The 18,388-nt window shown below is 37.5% G+C and overlaps 1 protein-coding gene across 10 annotated transcripts in view; it reads left to right on the forward strand.

Moving 5' to 3' along the window:
• ZFAND4 (zinc finger AN1-type containing 4) overlaps positions 1 to 18,388 on the forward strand; it is a 56,614-nt gene that overhangs the window by 32,836 nt on the left and 5,390 nt on the right. For 5 of the 10 annotated variants that reach the window (XM_074232580.1, XM_074232579.1, XM_074232581.1 and 2 more), the window contains 3 exons: positions 3,735 to 3,882; positions 4,931 to 6,094; positions 6,568 to 6,622. In XM_074232580.1, the coding sequence (XP_074088681.1) occupies positions 3,735 to 3,882; positions 4,931 to 6,094; positions 6,568 to 6,622 (1,367 nt within the window). Of the gene's footprint in view, positions 1 to 3,734; positions 3,883 to 4,930; positions 6,095 to 6,542; positions 6,623 to 14,663; positions 14,799 to 18,388 lie in introns of all 10 variants that reach the window. The other 5 variants (XR_012477718.1, XR_012477717.1, XR_012477719.1 and 2 more) reach the window with 5 other exon arrangements.

Below are 18,388 nucleotides of genomic sequence, written 5' to 3' on the forward strand. Positions count from 1 at the left end.
ATCACAAATAGACTTTTTTCTACACAGATGATCTAGTGGTTTTCCTATTTACTACCATTAGATGTGAAATACAATCAAATTTACATTTGTAAATGATATTTTATAGTTTGTCTTTTATAAATATAGACTTTAGGCTATTGTATTACTGTTTCTTGAATTTTATTATTGCTTGACCTTTTTTCCCCCCTTTTCTCTCTTTTCCTTCATTTATAAGAATTGACCTTGATCCACAGTTTAGAAATACTTAAGAATACTTTAGAAATACAAAAGCAGGGAAAGTCCTAAAAGAACTGAGGACCTTGGTTCAAATCCCTTTTCCTGTTACTTATTACTTGCATGACCTTGACAAAGTCACTTAATCTGTTAGGATCTCAGTTTCCTCATCTGTAAAAATGAATAGTTTGGATTAGGTAATCAGAAAGGATTCTTCAATCAACAAAGTCTGTGACTCTCAGAGCTGGCAGGAATATCTTAAATAGTTCTTGAAAATTTTGTCTGATCACAATCTAGAAAATACTCATATTCCAGTCAAATGGGTGTTGGTGATTTTATATTTCTTAAAAAAAAAAAAATCTGGAAGAACTATATGCTTACTAAAAACCAGTATGGCTTGTACACTGGCTCTCTGAATCCCAACTCAGATTCTTACTGATTCTGTATTCCAGGTACTTCTCCATCCTGGGCTTTAGTTCCTCATCTTTAGTCTGATGCATCGAACTTGCACTCTTAAGGTTCTTTTGACTATATGCTAAGATATTTGCTCCTAAAAGATTGGTTAGCTTTATTTTGTCACTTAATATGAACTTAGAGCATTTAACTTCTCAAAGTCCACATTTCTGCTTCCATTTAATTAAAGGATTAGGCTAGATGCTTTTCATCTCACCTAAAAGAAACTTCTGTGATTCTGTTCTGACTGATTCAGTTTATCTGGAATTTGTTTCAAATCAGTCAATTTTATTTCTCTGAGAAGATACTTAATTTACTGCTTCAAAATGTGAATGATTTCATTTCTTAAGTGGAAAGAAAAAAAGTTTCTTGGCCATGAATCATGTTGAAAAGTCCATCTGACATTGTAAAAAGATGTTCCTCTATGAAGTAGAAGCATTGCAAAACTTTCTGGGCCATGAAAATGTAATAATTAGAATTTTCCAGTTCAGTGAAATTGTATGACTTTTATCTCAATTCATTTTGTTGTATTTTCATATGCAGATTTATTAAAAATTATATGTGGTAGACAGAAAAAAATTTAACTGTTGATTACTTACTAGGCTGTCAAAATTAACAAGCAACATTCCTCCATTTAAAAGAATTTTGTGCTCTTCGGACTGCAAATGACCTCAGAAATCATGTTTTTTCCAAAAGAAATGTTACTAAAACTCTAACAGACTATGGATTTTGTGTCAGAGGGTTGCAGTTTCCTACCCCAGGTGCTTCTCTCTTGACAGTATATATCAGTTGTTTGCTATTTCTAGAAACAACAAAGCTGTCTGGATTTCATCAATGAACATGAAACTCATTAGATTTTGAACTTAAATGAAACGTTCTAAATGGTGATTAAGAATAATCTCCTTTCTGATACCACAAAATGAATTTCATGAACTACATTGGGGGGGGGGAACTATCCCTAACCCTCTTCCCAGATAAATTTAAGACTGAAATGAGGCAAGCCCCCTTCATCGATTGAAATGCACAAAGATGACAGAGCAAGGCCTTCAAGACCCTTGCCTCATTCATCCTTGGCCAAGGCCACTCATCCTGCAGTAACCTTGCCAAGGTAACAGTAGCAAACAAGCCATTCTAGTCCAAAGGAGCTGCTGAGATCACATCCTTCAAAATTGAAAGTCATATTACCCTCACTCCCTAGAAGTAGGTGGATTCAAGCCTTTCATGGCCCTTTCGCATATATGTTCCTTCCATCTCTACATATATTCTGATAAGACAGTCCTTTTGCCTCATCATCTCTGGGAAATTTGATGAACACAATCCTCTTTAGAGGTTGCATTATCATTTTCATTAAAAGGAAATGGGGTGACTAGGTGGTGCAGTAGATAAAGCATGGGCCCTGGAGTCAGGAGTACCTGGGTTCAAATCCGATCTCAAACACTTAATAATTACCTAGCTGTGGGGCTTTGGGCAAGCCACTTAACCCCATTTGACTTGCAAAAACCTAAAAAAAAAAAAAAATAAGGGAAATGGACTGCCTGATTTCCTCCCTTAGGTAGAAGTGAAAGCTTCAGTATTGTCAAATGTGCTTTTTAGAGTCTGGTGGCCACTATCCTACCATATTCAGATGAAATTTACATTTGCAAACTTTTTGTGCACAAATGTATACTCTAATAAAAGCATCCAAACTTGTTCAATTCCATTCTATATTGTTTTTAAAATTTAACCATTCCATATAAATTTGAACTCTCATATCTCTTTGTATGTTCATTGTTAAAACAAACTTTATAAAGGGTTTTCTTTCTTCTCTCTACATTGGACTTGGAAGCAAACTCCTGCATTGTGAGTTTTAACCAAAGTGAAGTTTTTAGAAAAAAGTTACCAATGAGGTTTTGATGATTTTTCTTTCAAAGTTTGTGCAAAAACCATGACTTCATCATAGGCACCCATACCATTATTGCAGAACATATAATCTCTATACCTTAGTAAACAAGATAGTGGTCTTTATGAGATGTTAAGCATCCTGCCCCCCAAATAAATAAATCATTTAGTGATCAACTTTCAGTACATGAGCCTTTCTGAATTTAGCTGGTGCTTAAATGATGTGTTCTGTTGTCATGTCTATACTCTAAGCTTCTCCATCTTGGGAGAATGGGCCAGAATTTATAGTCTTAATAGTGTAGCATAGCAAGACATTGGAGTAATACTTTATTTGATATTCTGTTTTCAGAGATCATGTCATTTAGTGTGTTCCTAGAGTCAGTATGTGATAATATTCTTAATTCCTTATGTTTTAAGAGCACTTTTCCTCAGCAATCCTGTGAGGAAGGTAGTCCATATATTGTCCTTATTTTACAGATGAGGAGAATGGTGATCAGAGAGGTCAAGTGACTTGGCCATGGTCACACAGCTTGTAAGTATTTGGGTCAGGACTCATACCCAGGTCTTCAGATTTTGAATCACATCTCTTTCCACTCCTGCATACTCTCCCTCCATCAAAGCATTTTTAAAAAATAAGTTCCCCATGATTCAAATCATGAATGGCTAGGGTTGTGTTTTTTCATACTTTAAGAGCTAGGGTACTATGGGGGTTTGGTTACAATCTGAGTAACACTTAAGAAATCTTTAAATTGTCCATCTTTTGTTTTATTGAAGAGCAGAGATAGAATTTTATATCCATGTGGGTGTGTCAGTTTCTATATGATATGAACCCCTTTGGGATTGAAAGAAATTTGGACTTCCTTTCCATGCCATTGTCTAGTTTAAAGAAAAACTGCTCAACCTATGGTCTGGGTTACACAGTTAACAGCTTTGGCCATGCCAGCGTGAGACCCTTGTGGAACTGGACTTTTCCTCTCTGGGAATAACTATCATGAGTGCAAAAAAAAGAAAATAGTTCACTTCTCTAATTTTAGCATCTCCATTTCATGGTCTCAATGCTCATTTTAATTTTTTTCTTGCTCTTGAAAATAATCCTTTTGTTTACACAATGCTGACAAGTGTTATTTATCATTTTATCTATAGTTACAGTTGTACATTGGATAATAGTATTTTTTGTTTCTGTTTTTCAGTGGTGGTTCAGTTTATAATTTATATACAGATGATGATGAAGAAATTGAGCCTTCTCCCTCTGGGCAACAGATAATTGAAAATTCAATCACTATGAATAAAATGAAGCTTCTGAAGGCAAAAATGGAGACCATGAATCTCAGTAAAAAGGTGAGAATCACCCTGGCTTTTCCATTGCATAGAAAAATTTACATATACACATATATATACATACAAACATATACATATATATATAATTTTAAATTGATTTTTATTGAGATATTAAAAGTAAAACATTAACAGTGCTATTTTAATGTGAATGTATGCTACATTTGTCTTTTAATTAATGATTTGCATGTGTATATTAGGTTATAGAATTATAATCTCTAGATCTATCCCAGACCCAAAATTAATATTTTCTAAAGTACTAATCTATGGATCCTATGCCCTGCATTTTGAATGGGATGTTTTCTTCTGCCTAGGGCAATGTTGCCCTACCTCTTTTCCTTCCTGTTTTGACCAGACTGATCTTTAGGATTTCATTTAAGGGAATGAGGTGAGGACAGAAAGACTCTTAATATTCTTTGACTATACTTCCCTCTCTTGAGTGTCCCTTAATTTCCAGGCTCCCAACTTGGAACTAGGCAGAACTGCTTGCCCCCAACTTCCATGTTGGAATCTTTGAGGCTATCATAACATTCTACATCAAGTAGGAAATCTCAACAACATGAGGAAGTACCTTTTTCTCCAAAGAGACTAGTAAGTCACTTAAAATGGGTACAGTGGATTTTCTTCTGTAAAGACTGTTATCATCTAATCTTAACCCATTTTTAGGGGAAACAAGAGTCAAAAACCTTTAAACCTTCCATATGACTCAGTAGAAAAACCTATGAATTGCCCTCCTAGAGGTCATCTAACTCATCCACTAGCCAATCCAAGGATGACTTGTAGGTATTTGAAATAGGTAAGACCAATCAAAACAGCATCAAAATGGCTTAAAAGGAAAATATACTATTTTTGCTCTCCAAAATTTTCAAAAGCAAGAGATTTAATTATCTTTGTGACATAATCCAAACTGCATTACGTTGAAAGATTACTATCTTTAAACATTAATTTGAAGTGTTAGTGAATTCAAGCTGATAAGTTACTTCTTTCATCTTGAATTGTTAATTGTTCTTGCTAACTAGACAGATATTATATTTTGAGCCTTTTCTTTTAGCCTAAGAAAACTGTCAAGGTAAAACCTCGCCCACCTATGGCTCCTCGCCCTTCTAGTGGTTCAATGGCAGCTGCTCGTCACAGATTGTTAAGAGTGCTCCCCCACATTGGGCAGTCTTGCCTTCCTCCACCTGGAAATTCATATCCTGCTGAGCCTTCCCAGAATGCACTCTCAACCCTGGCTACTCTGGCCACTGCTGGTAGACCTATTCCATCTATCACTTCTGATTTCCTTAAGGAAGATGATAACTGGGAGAGTACCACACTCTCCCAATCAATCAGTAGCATTAAACTACCAGCTAAAGTATCTCATGTCGATTTAGAAAACACCAAACAGCCCATTCCTCTGGTGTCATCTCTGTCCACAAAGACAGAAATGTTTTCAGAAAATTTAGTATCTAAAACAGAGGACGACCCAATCATATTTCCAAATGTGGAGCTGTGCGCCACCGAAGAATCTCTTTTACCTGAAGTGGATGCGTTTACTTTGTTGGCAGAAGGAAATACAGTTGAACACTACAGTGATCTGGACAGCCCAGAGAAGGTAAACCAAGACCTTGTACTGACCAATGGGGACAAAGGGGTTAAAACTCCAGAGCAGCATCATAAGCCTCTTGCAAGAATGTTGAATTCTGAGACCATGGAAACTTCAGTTCTGAACCCTCGTGAATTAAGCCCTCCGAAGAACAAACTCTTGTCCCCTCTTCGGTATTCTGCACCACTAACACATCACAGTTCTCTGGTGAAGCCGCAGAGACAGGCCAAGTGCTTTGAGACTGGTAACCTCCGGGCCTCCACCTCTCAGAATGTGTTTCGATCATTGGATGTCCGAAATATAGCTGAGCCTTCCTTTCCTAGGACTACTAGATTTCGTGGTGTGAAAGTCGATTCACCTGGGAAAAGGTCAGATATCATTTCCAAAGTCAAGGCAAGGGACATCACAGAAATGGCCAACAAGGCCTCCAAAGAGCCTGTCGGCTCAGTGAACAACATTGGCTTTCTTGCCTCCCTGGCCCGGAGTGCAAGCAGAGACAGCTTACAGAGCTCGTGCGGGACCAGCCGCCTAAGGACTTCGACCATTGCCCTGTCTACAAATCTCCAACATTTTCAGGAAGAAAGCCTCAGGAAAAGCTCTCCCCAGATTGAATCTGCTGACTATTTTCTAGTAAGTATTGACCTTCCAAGGTTTTTCCTTCCCTCCTTAATTTGTGTAAAGAAAATAGATTAATATTAAAATTTAATGAAGAAACTTATGGTCAAATTCCAATTAGATAATATTAAGCAATATTTCTTTATGAAGTTATTGTATTTCATCCTGCTTATCAAATTTATCATTTACTTTTATTCTATATCACATCCACCTTTTAGGTCATCACAGTTCAGTATATTATCTATTAAGTGTTTTAACAAATAAAACATAAGTACATTCATAGTTTTATTTTGGGTTAATTTAAATTAAATACATTTGGAACCTTAGGGATAGTTTGGCTACATTTAACCTCCCTGGATATTGTTTTGTTTTTAAAAACCTGACAGTATTGTAAATATTAAATATTTACATAAAATTTTGGTACTGAATGTTCTTTCCTCTTACCATTGATTCACTTTTGTAGATGTTGTTTTGTTCTTTAATTGTAGTCTACCCATGGGCTTGGAATGAATGGAAATAATACATCAGCAGGGAAAAGAGTAGGTAAGCAACTTAAAGAGAATTTAGAGGAAAATATAAGGGTATAATTCTGTCATATCATTGAATGAGCCAAATAGGAAGAAAACATCCCATAGCGTGGAAGGCTAAGATTATATGTTTGTTTGTATTCTTCACCTACCCAGTCTTGAGAAGGTGCAGGGGGGGAGTGTGGGTACAATACAAAATAAATAAGCCCCTATCTTAAAGGGGCTTTTCATGGATTTAAAAAGATAATACAAAGGAACAATGGAATGTTGGTTCCTAAACTTAAAGTTAAATTAAGGATACCCTAGAATACAGAGAATACCCCCCCAAAAATAAGTACGTATACACACACACACACACACACACACACACACACACACTGACATCCCTCCCCAGTCTCCCTAGGGAAGCGGAAGCTGTTTGGGGTTTTAAGGACAATGTAAGAACAGCAAATCCCCCTGCAGGAGTGGTAGTGCTGACTTTGGCAGCAGTTGTGTTCAGAAGATGCTTTGGCCAGTCCTCACTTCTTACGTACTTCTTGCCAGGGAGTCCAGACTGAGTGGTCATAGCAGAGAGTCGGTGACCTGCGATCCACCACACTAAGCTAATTTGGTTATTGTGATTACCATTTGTGTTATGTGTCAGATCTTTTAAAGATTTAGTTTAGTCTCCCTTTAGAAACTTAAGAGTTATAAAAAGCTTTGATTAATACCTAACCTTATTGTCTCAGGGAAAAAAAAAGATCCATAGAACTAGAGACTCTAAGCTAGCCACAAAGACTCGGGCATAAAGTGTGCCTTTTTTTAATTACTAAAATGTCTGTGATTTTAAGATTTATCAGTTAACTAGTAAAATTGACCTGAGAATTGTTACTCCAGTGAGGAATAATGCAAGGAATTCCATTGAGGAATAATCCAAGAAAAGTTTCTTGAGGGCTTCTTTTGTACATACTTAACAGTGTGCCCTTAGCTGGGGCAGTTAGAGAGTTTATTTAAGTCACAGTCTTTTCCTTCAGAGCTCACAATCTGGTGGAGGGGAGGAATCAGACATGAACACATACAATTTACAATTAACAAAATTATTATGTATGTTAGGTTTGCTAGAGTACAAAATGAATTCAAGAAGGAGGGTTGTTAATGGATTTTTCAGGAAAGACTTTATGGAAGAAGATATATGAGTTACTTTTAAAAGTAGGTAGGATTCTAACAAAGGAGTCTAGAGGAATGAAAAATATTTTAAGCCTAAAGAATAGAGGCAAAAGAGCACTGAGTGTGTTTAGAAAACAAAGAAGAATTTCCTTTGGCTGAAGCATAGATCAACATGGATGAAAGAAGCATAGGAAATAAGGTTAAAAAGATGGGTAGAGAATGCCAACCGCTTGGCTAAGGAGTTTGAACATTTTAAGCAACAAAGATCTAGTGAAGTTTCTTGAACAAAGGTTCAGTTCTATATAAAATCTTTTCATTCGTGACTGAAGATAATTAGATAATTGGCCTTATTTTATGCAATTAGTATTTGTAAATAAGATTTTCAATATTTTGAATGTTTTGTGTTTTACCCACTGGTATTAAAATAACACTTTCTAAATGTGAAGCAAATAAGATAGAATATTCTTTTTCAATAAATATTGTTATCTTTATAAAAACCATCTTGTTAGCACCTTATTCAGGTTATGCTAAGTGTTTTGGTAATAAGATTAAATGAAGCTTCTTTGTTTCGTTTGATAAGACACTTGATAAATCCTTATTTCCCACAAAGTAATTTACTATTTAAAGTAAAATATTTGTATTGTTTATTTTAGAAATATTTAAAGTTAGGGCATTATTTTATTATAAATTTAATTAAACATTATAATTTATTACCAGCTCTATCTTCACCTGACTTCCTCTGTAAATCTTTTAAGTTCTGAATTCAAGGAACTTGGTTCATAACCAACCTCTTGATATCTATTTTGTGACCTTGGCAACTCTCTTAACCTTCCTAAGCCTCAGTTTCTTCATTTGTAAAATGCGGACATTGGACTAGATGGTCTCTGAGGTCCTTTCAGCTCTAATTTTATGATTGTGTGATCTTCCTTTCATATTTCCAAACTTTACTCAACTTCTTCAAGCCCAACCTTCCCCCCGCCTTACCCCTCAGCTAATTGCCATGCCTTAAGTTCTGTGAAACCAAAGACTAGTTTTTGGAGTTGGTGATGGCGGTGTCCTCATACCCAGGTGCTTGCACAATTCCCTTGCAGTGGAGAGAGAATGGCCCTGTTCCCTCCTGCTCCCATTACTGGTCTCCTGCCTAGTGTGACTTGCTCTTCCCATTCCATTGACTCTTCCCTGTTCCTTTTGCTTAACCTGCTAGTATCCTCCATGCCAGACCCCTCAGGATATTGATAACCATCTGAACTCCTTTGTCAAACATTAGCCAAGTAGACCCTGGTCATGCCCTCCCCATTCCAGAAACTGCTCCCCTGCCCTGGCTGTAGTCTGCCAAGCCACTTCTTTGTCCCCTACTGCTCATTCCCCTCTTCTTGTGCTCCATTGGCCTTCACTCCTCCTCTCACCCCTCCAGCAAACTCGTTTCTTCTGACATGCCCCCCTCTGGTCCAGTCTCCTCCCCTCACCTGGACTGTTGCGGCAGTCTGCTGCTCGTTGTCTCTGGTGCCCAAAACTTCCTGGTCAACGTATCTCGGGGCCTACTTGCCCCTTCCAGGATCATTCAGAACTCTGGTTTGAGAGCCCTTCACAACCCAGCCCATTCTAGTTCCCCACTCACTGCATTCCACGACCCAGCAACTCTTGCCTCTTTGCCGTCCTCCATCTCCAGATTCCTTGAATTTTCCCAGACTGTCTTTCCTCATCTCTACCTCTGACTTCCCTCTCAGAAACCTTTGCCAAACCCCATAATGCCAAGGCATTATTCTTCCTGTCACTTGGCTTCACTGTGGCCTGTATCTTTTTTGTAGCTAGTTGCTGACTGCTTGTTTCCCCATTAAACAGTGGACAGACTACTTTCTTCAGCCTTGTGCCCCTGTACTTTAGCCCAGTGCCCACTGACTGATTGAATAGAGCACAGTGGAGGGTTTGCCCCTGGCCGGAGCCGCAGCAGACTGCCTGCTGACCTTGACCACCGACAGCAAGTTCTACATCGTATCCTTCATCCAGTCATTTGGTTGCAGGTGTCAGTCTGGACTCGGGGTTATAGTTCTTGGGTTCAGAACCTTACAGAGGTTGCTCCATTCAGTTCCTGCCTCTTGTCCAGATCTTCCCTCAAACCTTGACCATTCCTTGCCCTGGACTATCTCTAGGCTCAGGTCCCAGCAATTGGTACCCTGCCGGAGGAAAGGCAGGTACCCTGTTGGATCTGCCCTGGCTCTGGGACCCAGTTCTGATTCCTGCTCCCTGCATAGTATGCCAGCCTCTGTGCTAACTTTGGGGTGCTGGTGCCCGCGAACACAGCAGCAGGCCCCAGTTCACTCCTAGGTAGACCCCATCCCCGGTCTGCCCAGAGCTTTGTCTCTGTATACCAACTGGAGCTTGAAAAATGGTTCACTGTGGCTTTTCCTTGGCTTTCCCAATTGGCCTTTGGTCTTGTGTGTTTTGTAGGTCTTTGTGGACTAGGTGAGAGGGAGCTCAGGACTATACTGTTTCCTCTCCCTCCACCCTCCTGACTGGTCTCCTTCCCTGTAACTTTTGAGGGCACCCCCATCATTGCAGGCACCCTAGGCTTCGATCTCTACTGCTCCCTCCCCAGACACATAGAACAAGTCTCTGGAACATTTCTTGTCTGTCCCCCAGCCTCCATCCCTGTCCTCCCAAGTAGGGCAGGTCTTCTGGTGGCTTCCCTGTTAGCTCAGGTCTGAGCCTCCAGCCTCCTAGGTTCTGACTCAAATTCCCTGACACAAGCTCTACCTCCAGGGCTGCCATCTCCTCGGAAGTTGGCTTCTCTTTGTACTTATCTGGTGTAAGATGATTTCCTGGAAGGCAGTGACTGTAACAGCACTTAGCCTGTTGCCCATATGCCACTTTATACAATGTTTTAAAAGCATATTGACTAATTGAACAGATAATTCTTTTTAAAAAATAAATTCATTCATTTATTTTAGATTTGTTTATATTATGTACTTCCCATTATTCTTCTAGTTGAGAAAACACATCACACATATATTACACATACTTAAATAAAATATCATAATCATTTTTTAGTTTCCACATTGGTCATGCTGGAAAATGCATTTGTGTGTCTCTTCCTTTTCTCTGGCAGCAGGTGATGGCAGGCTTCATTTTCAGGTTTCTGGAACCATGATTTCTCATTGTACAGCTCAGAGTTGTTTTTATCTAGAATGTTCAGAGTTTTTCCTAGTTCTCACTACAAAGCAGTTCAAAGGTGTTTTCCCAGTTTCTTCATTACACTTGTCCATTGATTAGTACCTTGCTACATTGTATTCACATAGTATCATTTAATGTATCCAATTTCCAGGAGGAGGAGGACCTTCCCTTAGTTTTCAGTTGGTTCTCATGAAAATAGCTATAAATATTTTGGTATATGTGGGTCCTTTTCTTCTTCTTCTTTGAGACATAAACCTAATAACTAGTGTTTTGGAGGCTCACTTTTCATCATTTGGGAGCCATAGTTACAAATTGATCTTAGTGTATTTTAAAAGCTCAGGGAGAACCAGGACTCATCATTTTTTGTATTCTCATGCCCAGCACTTATCATTGTATCTTGAATAGAATGGATACTTAATACATATTTCTTGAATGACATTGAATTTTTCTTTGCTCCAGAATTATCTAATAGCTTGCATATTAAGTTAACCTTGTATTGGAATATCACAGAAATCTTTTAATGCTCTGAAACATGTTTTATTGGTTATTTTAGTAAAAGGGATTTATTTTCATTTTTATTTTTCCATTATCATCATTGTCATAAAGGATGTGATAGGCTTTTTTGGTACATTTTTATCTTAATTCCTGAAAGCAAATTGGTTTGAAGTGAATTGAAATTGCTAAATTCATTTTTTACTTTTAATAAATTTTTTATCTTCAAAGTACAAAATTATTCAACCCCTTATTTCTTTTTCATACATTATTGTAATCAATTATATTTCCAATACAACAGTAATGTCAGCAGGCTATTCTTTCTTCATACTGTTTTTAAGAGAAATTATTAGAAGGTTGCCCCATTGAAATGTTTAAAATAAAAAAAAATGTTCTGCATTTCAAGTAAATACCTTTTCTTTCTTAGAAGATGACCTTATTACAGTTTTGAAATTTTTAATCATTGATGAATTTTGAATTTTATTAAATACTTTTTCTGCAGTTTGTATTATTACATGATTTCTTTTCCACATTATATTATCATATTCTTTTTCATGATGCCATCTGGTATTCCAGGGGTGGAGGAATGGGGCAACACCCAACCTTGGTTGTGATGAGTAATACCTTTAATGTATTTTCTTTTTTTCTGTATGGAAAAATTACATTTAACATTTTTCCACTTTTATTTATGAGTGAAATCAGTTTATATATAATTTTTTTGGTGTTATCTTGATCAAGTTTTAAAATGAACACCATTGTCTTAAAAATTGAATTATACCATATTTTTATGTGCTTAAAATCTTGTATGTAAAGACTTGTTTTTTGAAAGAAATTCTCTGGTAAACACATCTGGATTTGGTGATAGTGGATGGTTAGAGGAAGGGAAGAATTGACACTTTCCTTTTTTTTTTATCCACAATGCTTTTTTTGGTTTAAATTTTACTTCATCGGGTTAAGTCATCAAAACCTAGTCCTTTTTAATACTTGCATTTTGCCTAAGAGATCTTGATTCTACTGTTTTCTTTTTGGTCTCCCTGCAGGGATTTGCCTGTTTTTTTAAGCAGTATGTTGTTGGATTGAGTTTTTAAATCAATTTTTAGAGGAACTTTATGCTACTTACATTTAAAGTTAGAATCTGTTTTATTTCTCTATGAGAGCTATATTTTACCCATGGTTAATGAAATTTCTGCCATTCTTTGCAGATGTTTCTTGTCTTTTGAGTAAGGTCAAATGATAATTTTTGTTAATCTGCTTAATAACCTGAAAATTCCATTTGTTTTCCATTTTTAATGCCTATTTATTTATATTTCTGTTGAGAAGCAGAGTGAGAATGAACAGGCCTCAAAGTTGAGAAGACCCAGGTCAAGTCCTGCCTCTGAAACCCAGGCCATGTTCTCCAGGCCTTGGTGCTTGACCTTTCTCTCCATGCTCCACAGCAAATCAAGGATCTTGATTTGATCCCTTCTCTCATTTGAAGATGGAGGTTCCATACTTGGCTTTCTATAAAACCTGACAAATTATAGATATAGTCTTATAACTTTACCAAGACTTGTACTTTACTTCTAGCAAGGCTGTAGCTGTGCTTCCACATTGACCTAGTCCTTCCTTGGCCCACCTCTTCTATTCTTGTGTCCCAATTTGAAACCAGTCCTTTTTTGCCTTTATTTTTGTCATGTCTCATTTAAAATTTGACACCCTGTATTAATGATGCTTCTCCTCTTAAACCCTATTCTTTGAAGGAGAGTTCTTTAGTTTTCAACCTAGTGACAAGAGCACACCTCATTGGGGTATCCAAGCTGGAAATCCTGGCTCTGTCATTTACCAGTGCTGTGATCTAAGAAAAGTCACTTCATCTTCTAACTCCTCAGTTTTCATATTTGTAAATGAGGAAACTGGGGTTGCTCTGTTCAGCCACTTCCAGATCTGATAGTCCATGATCCAGAAGCGTTTTGTGGTTTTATGCATTGTTACCAAATACTGGGCATGCCAAAAATCTTAGTGTAGTTTTAAACCTTAATAAATTTAGAAATAGAACTGTTATATTCAACAATTCAAAACCATTAGAAAGTTCAGGTATTTACATTTCTTCTCCACTTCTTTAGCTTTGTGAAATTTTTAACAGGATAGATTGGGCCACCCTATCATTATGCATTGAAGAACTAATAATTTCTAGAGAACACTTTTCTCAGCCTGGTGCATCATTAGGAGGCCCTTGGGCTTGGCCACCTGATATATCTCCATTAGACTTGTTTTGATGGGGTTACATCCAAACTGTCACATATCCATCAAAACCTCATTCTTTGGATGCTGAGATTGAAAATATAAACTTTTCACAGCAGTTGGTGCTGAGTTTTTATATTTTGAAATTTGACTTATAGTAATTTGTAAAATATGAGTTGTTATGTTGACTTTCTTAAATTTATTTTTAACTATGTAAATACATTGACTTTTAATAATATAAACAATATTTTAAAATTTGAAACCTTTTAAATATTTTTGTCAGTTTGTAATATTTATGCTTGTTATTATAGCCCTAAAACTATAAATTAGCAATAATAGATTTCTTAAACTTGACTTTTGACTTACTCTCTTTTTTTAGTTAACTTTTGAGATATGTTCTTACTTCTACTTAGTCTGTGCCTTAGAACTTAGAATATCACTCAGAAAATTCTAGAATCTTAAGAGCTGACACCTTAGCTAGCATCTAGTCTAACCCTGTCATTTTACAAATTAGGAAACAGAACTGGAGAATGGGAAGTCCTGAACCCTAAGGTATAATGGCTGGCTGACTGGCAGGCCAGAGGGAGAACTGAGTGGAGGGGGTGGCAAGGGGGGGAATCCTTCCATTCTTAGGACCTTCCTTTGGATGGAAAGAGAATCTCCTCACCCTGCAGGGCCTGGACTGGAGACACTGAACCAAAGAAGTACCCACACGGTAGAACCCAGATAATATGAGGAGGCCTCTCCACCCCCAGGCAGGGAAGCCCAAGTTCAGAATCCACCTCCCTTGTTTCCTTGGAGCTGGGTGGTCCTGGTAGTGGGGAAGAAGAGACAAGCCCCTCTCTCCTGGGGCTAGATAAGGATCCAGGAGAATGATATATAGGGCTTAGCACAGGGCCTGGCACAAAGTAGACACTTAATAAACGCTTCCTTTCCTTCTTCCCCCCCTCACCTTTCTCCCTGCCTCCATTCCCTCCTCCTCCCCCCCTTCTTCCCTTCTTCCTTCTCTCCTTCCCTCACTGTGCCAGGTGCTGTGCTAAGAGAGCAAGGAGTCCAAAGAACCAAACAGTGACCCTGCCTTTACCCCCAAATGGAACTATCCATCGGGAAAAATAGAAATCGATTCTAAGTCCTAAAACTCCGTAGCTCTCAAGGATCCATATGTAAGTTGTTCTAGATACTTGCCTTTTCCTTTCCCTACCTAAGTACATGTCGTGCCAGTCTGTTTCAAGAAAGGCAGCAGTAAGGGAGTGGTCCTCAGGAAGATTTGGACTCAAGTCTTGTCTGGACCCATTCAGATTCAGAGGTCTTGAACAAGACCATTCCCCTCTCAGGGCCCCTGGCAGCTCTCTTAAGGCTGTCGTGTGCAGAGAAGGTGCTGGTCTATGTAATACCTGGGAGAGTTTCCATACCAGGATTCCTCTAAACCAATGAAATTATATATATTGACCAAAAATACTTGACATGAATATGTGTACACACATTCAAGTGTGTGTATGGACACAAAAATATAGAAATGCAATGTCAATTTGATTTCTATAGATTAAATTAGATTTTCTCATAAAATTGCAAGATAATTTCAAAGAGTCGTTATTCTATTAATTTGTTCATTGATTGCAGGGGAAATCCATGAGGATATCTAAAAATACAGACTTAAAGAACAAAATAATTTGGTTTTAGTGAATATTCATTTTATACAAGAGATTTGCCACACTTTCCCTTTTGTTTTGGTTTACTATGTTATTGTAAAGTCTTGACTATGTATAGCAGCCTTCCTGAACCCTCAGACTTCTGGAAGGGCTCTATAAGTAGCTGAAGGGAAAACACCTTCAACTTCTTTGGCAACTAAGAAGCAACCTTGAACCCCTGCAAAAATCCAGCTGAGAAAATCCATCAGCCTAAAGCTTCCATCTAACATATCTGATTATCAGTCAGTACCTCTTAAAGGCTAGGCTTTTCACAGGAGAGCTGAAAAGTAACAAGAGATCAAAAAGATAAAGGATGAAAAGCTCAGAAAATCTCCCATGTAACAGGCCATGGTAGAAAAAAAGGAGGGTAGAAAGGCAACAATCAAATAGTTCAACTGGAGCACCAAAGGATTCTGCAGGGTTGAGGTGAAGGAGGGAATGTATTTCAGAAATAGGGAAAGTGAGTGCAAGGACCCAGAGATTGGAGATGGAAGGCATCTGTGAGAAAGAGGGGTAATGGATGTGCTAAGATTGGGAAAAGTTTTTCATACCACACAGAAGAACCTAGCATTGAGCCTAGAAGCAATAGGGAACTCCTGAAATCTGAGTAGGGGAGTGACGTGTTCATGTTTGTGTGTTAGGGAAATCCCACCAGAAGGTTGGGATTAATAATGATACTGTTTTCTTAATGGAATCATAATTTTATCATTGGAAGATTAGAACATTCGATGACATTTAGTCCAGATACCTCTGGGGAAATAGATCTAGAGACTTTCTAGGACTTGCCTTGATGACACACACAAGCTAATATGGAAAGGTGAGCTTTGAACCCAGGTCTCCGACTCCAGTGCCCTATTTCTAACCCCATTGTTGCTACTCAAAAGTGATAAAAATTATGGGTCATCAAGTGGCAAGATGCCTTTAAAGCAGGGAAGAGAACCTAGGAATGAGAAGGTGAGAGAGCAGTTACGCATTGTGGAAAACTGAAAAAAAGTCTAGCATTCTATCTCTCGGAGGCATGAAACTTTATTCTATGTCATAAAAACCTGACCCTCTGCTCTCTTGAATCCTATGTTTTTGAAAGTGAGACATTTACAGGAGAGCGATGATAACAGAGCAGTAATGTTTATTCTCAACACAGCTGAACTAGTTAGAGCCAGCCTCTGGGAAAATGTGAAGCATGAAAGGAAGACGCATTAGATTTTACAGAGGCATTAGATTTCTACTGATGAAAAGGGTGGGCTCAAAAAAATAGTGGAGTGCTATTAGAGATTGCGATTAGAGAACTGGTCAAGAGAGATAACCTATATGTACTTAAATGGGTTTATACAACATCAGTACACTGTACTGAACCTTTATTGAGATTGACCAAGGCCTGATGGAGAAGCTTCAACTTGAGCAGTGTTTTGAAGTCACCAAAGGATTCTGCAGAGTTGAGGTGAAGGAGGAAATATATTGTCCATTATGTACATATGTACAGTTCATTATGACTCTCTAACCTGTGTGGGATCATGGCTTACAAAAGGGGCAAAAAGTCTTTGCAAATTTGAAATCACTTAGAGCCATGGAGCAAATGATATATCGATATGCTACCTAAATTAAAGCACTCTGGATTCTCAGTGAGTGAATCTTTGCAAAAAGATCCAGAGATGTCTCTAATTACTACCCTCATGCTGCTTGGAATGTTTCTTTATAAACAATTTCCTAGTTCCTCTGTATTTTCAGGATGGTCTTAGCATTTCAAATTTAGGTAAAATTGGAGTTTAGATAATAACTAAAATTGTTTTTTCAATACTTATTGCTAAATTATGCCTTTCTCCTAAATAGCTGTCTAATACTGGAGAAACTGGTATATGTAAGCAACTTTTTCACTTCTGCCTTAGTAGGAGTAAGTCAAGAAGCCCAGAATCTCAGAATTGGAAAGGACCTCAGAATTTCTCTGTTTATTATCATTATCATTATTATTATTATTAATTTATTAAGATTATTTTAAGATTTAAGATTATTTTATTTAAGATTATTCAATTTCTATGCCTAAAAACGAATTCCCTATATCATAATTAGACACATGATCAGTTATTTAAACAAAGAACTCTTAGGAGGGGAAACTCAACACCACCTGCCCATTCATTCTGAAAATGTGTTGATAGGTGGTATATATACAGGCTCCCATAAAAGAAACCCCTAGTATTATATTCACAGCCATCTCATAGGTTACCTACTGCTAAACAAATAAGTACAGAACTGAACAAATGAGAAACTTTCATCTTTTTCTACCTTCAAAGAATTCAGAACCAAACAAAGCTATTTTCCTTTTTGTGAGGAATCAAAATTCTACATCTTTTATTAACTTCCTGGTACTTCACTTTTTGTAGACCAGGATGTTCTTTAGACTATAGAATATTATTAAAAAGGAGCCTCAGAAGATATTTGTTCCATCCTGAAAAGGATATTGAAGATATTTGTGTCTCTGGTAGGGGTGAGAATGAATGATCTCTAAGATCCTTTCCCTCTCTTAAGATGACTCCTTTCCCTCTCTTAAGATGATGATGTAAGGGGCTAGATGTAATGACCTTCCTGAAGATCTACCTAATTCAACAAAACCTGGCTGTGTTAGTTGGAAATAAACACCATCTTGTGGCTTCATAGGAGACTACAAGTCAATTAAATTTCAGTGACAAGTGCTCCCCTGCCTTTGAAAAACACCAACCAGTCACTTGTGCCACTTACTGACTCTTCCTAAGCTTTTGGCATAGATCCTGCCAACTTTAGCAATAAATAATGTTGGGGAGGAGTCAGGGGGCCGTTATTCTTATTCAAGATTGAAGAAAAGTAAATGTTAACAAATTTGCCACTGACATTTGAGTTTAATAGTGCTTTAAGTAGGAATTTTAAATGCTATTTATAGTTATTTAGGACTTTGTCTAATGTGTCATGATAAACCACAAGTCTAGAATTGTAAAAGCAGGTGGATTAGTAAAAATCACTGTAATTGGAACTAATTTTGCAAAGAAGACCAAGACGAAAGTATATTTGAAAAGAAATAAAGCTGTTAAGTATATTTT

Source organism: Macrotis lagotis, chromosome 4 (genome assembly GCF_037893015.1).
Source record: "Macrotis lagotis isolate mMagLag1 chromosome 4, bilby.v1.9.chrom.fasta, whole genome shotgun sequence".
Taxonomy (NCBI): domain Eukaryota; kingdom Metazoa; phylum Chordata; class Mammalia; order Peramelemorphia; family Peramelidae; genus Macrotis; species Macrotis lagotis.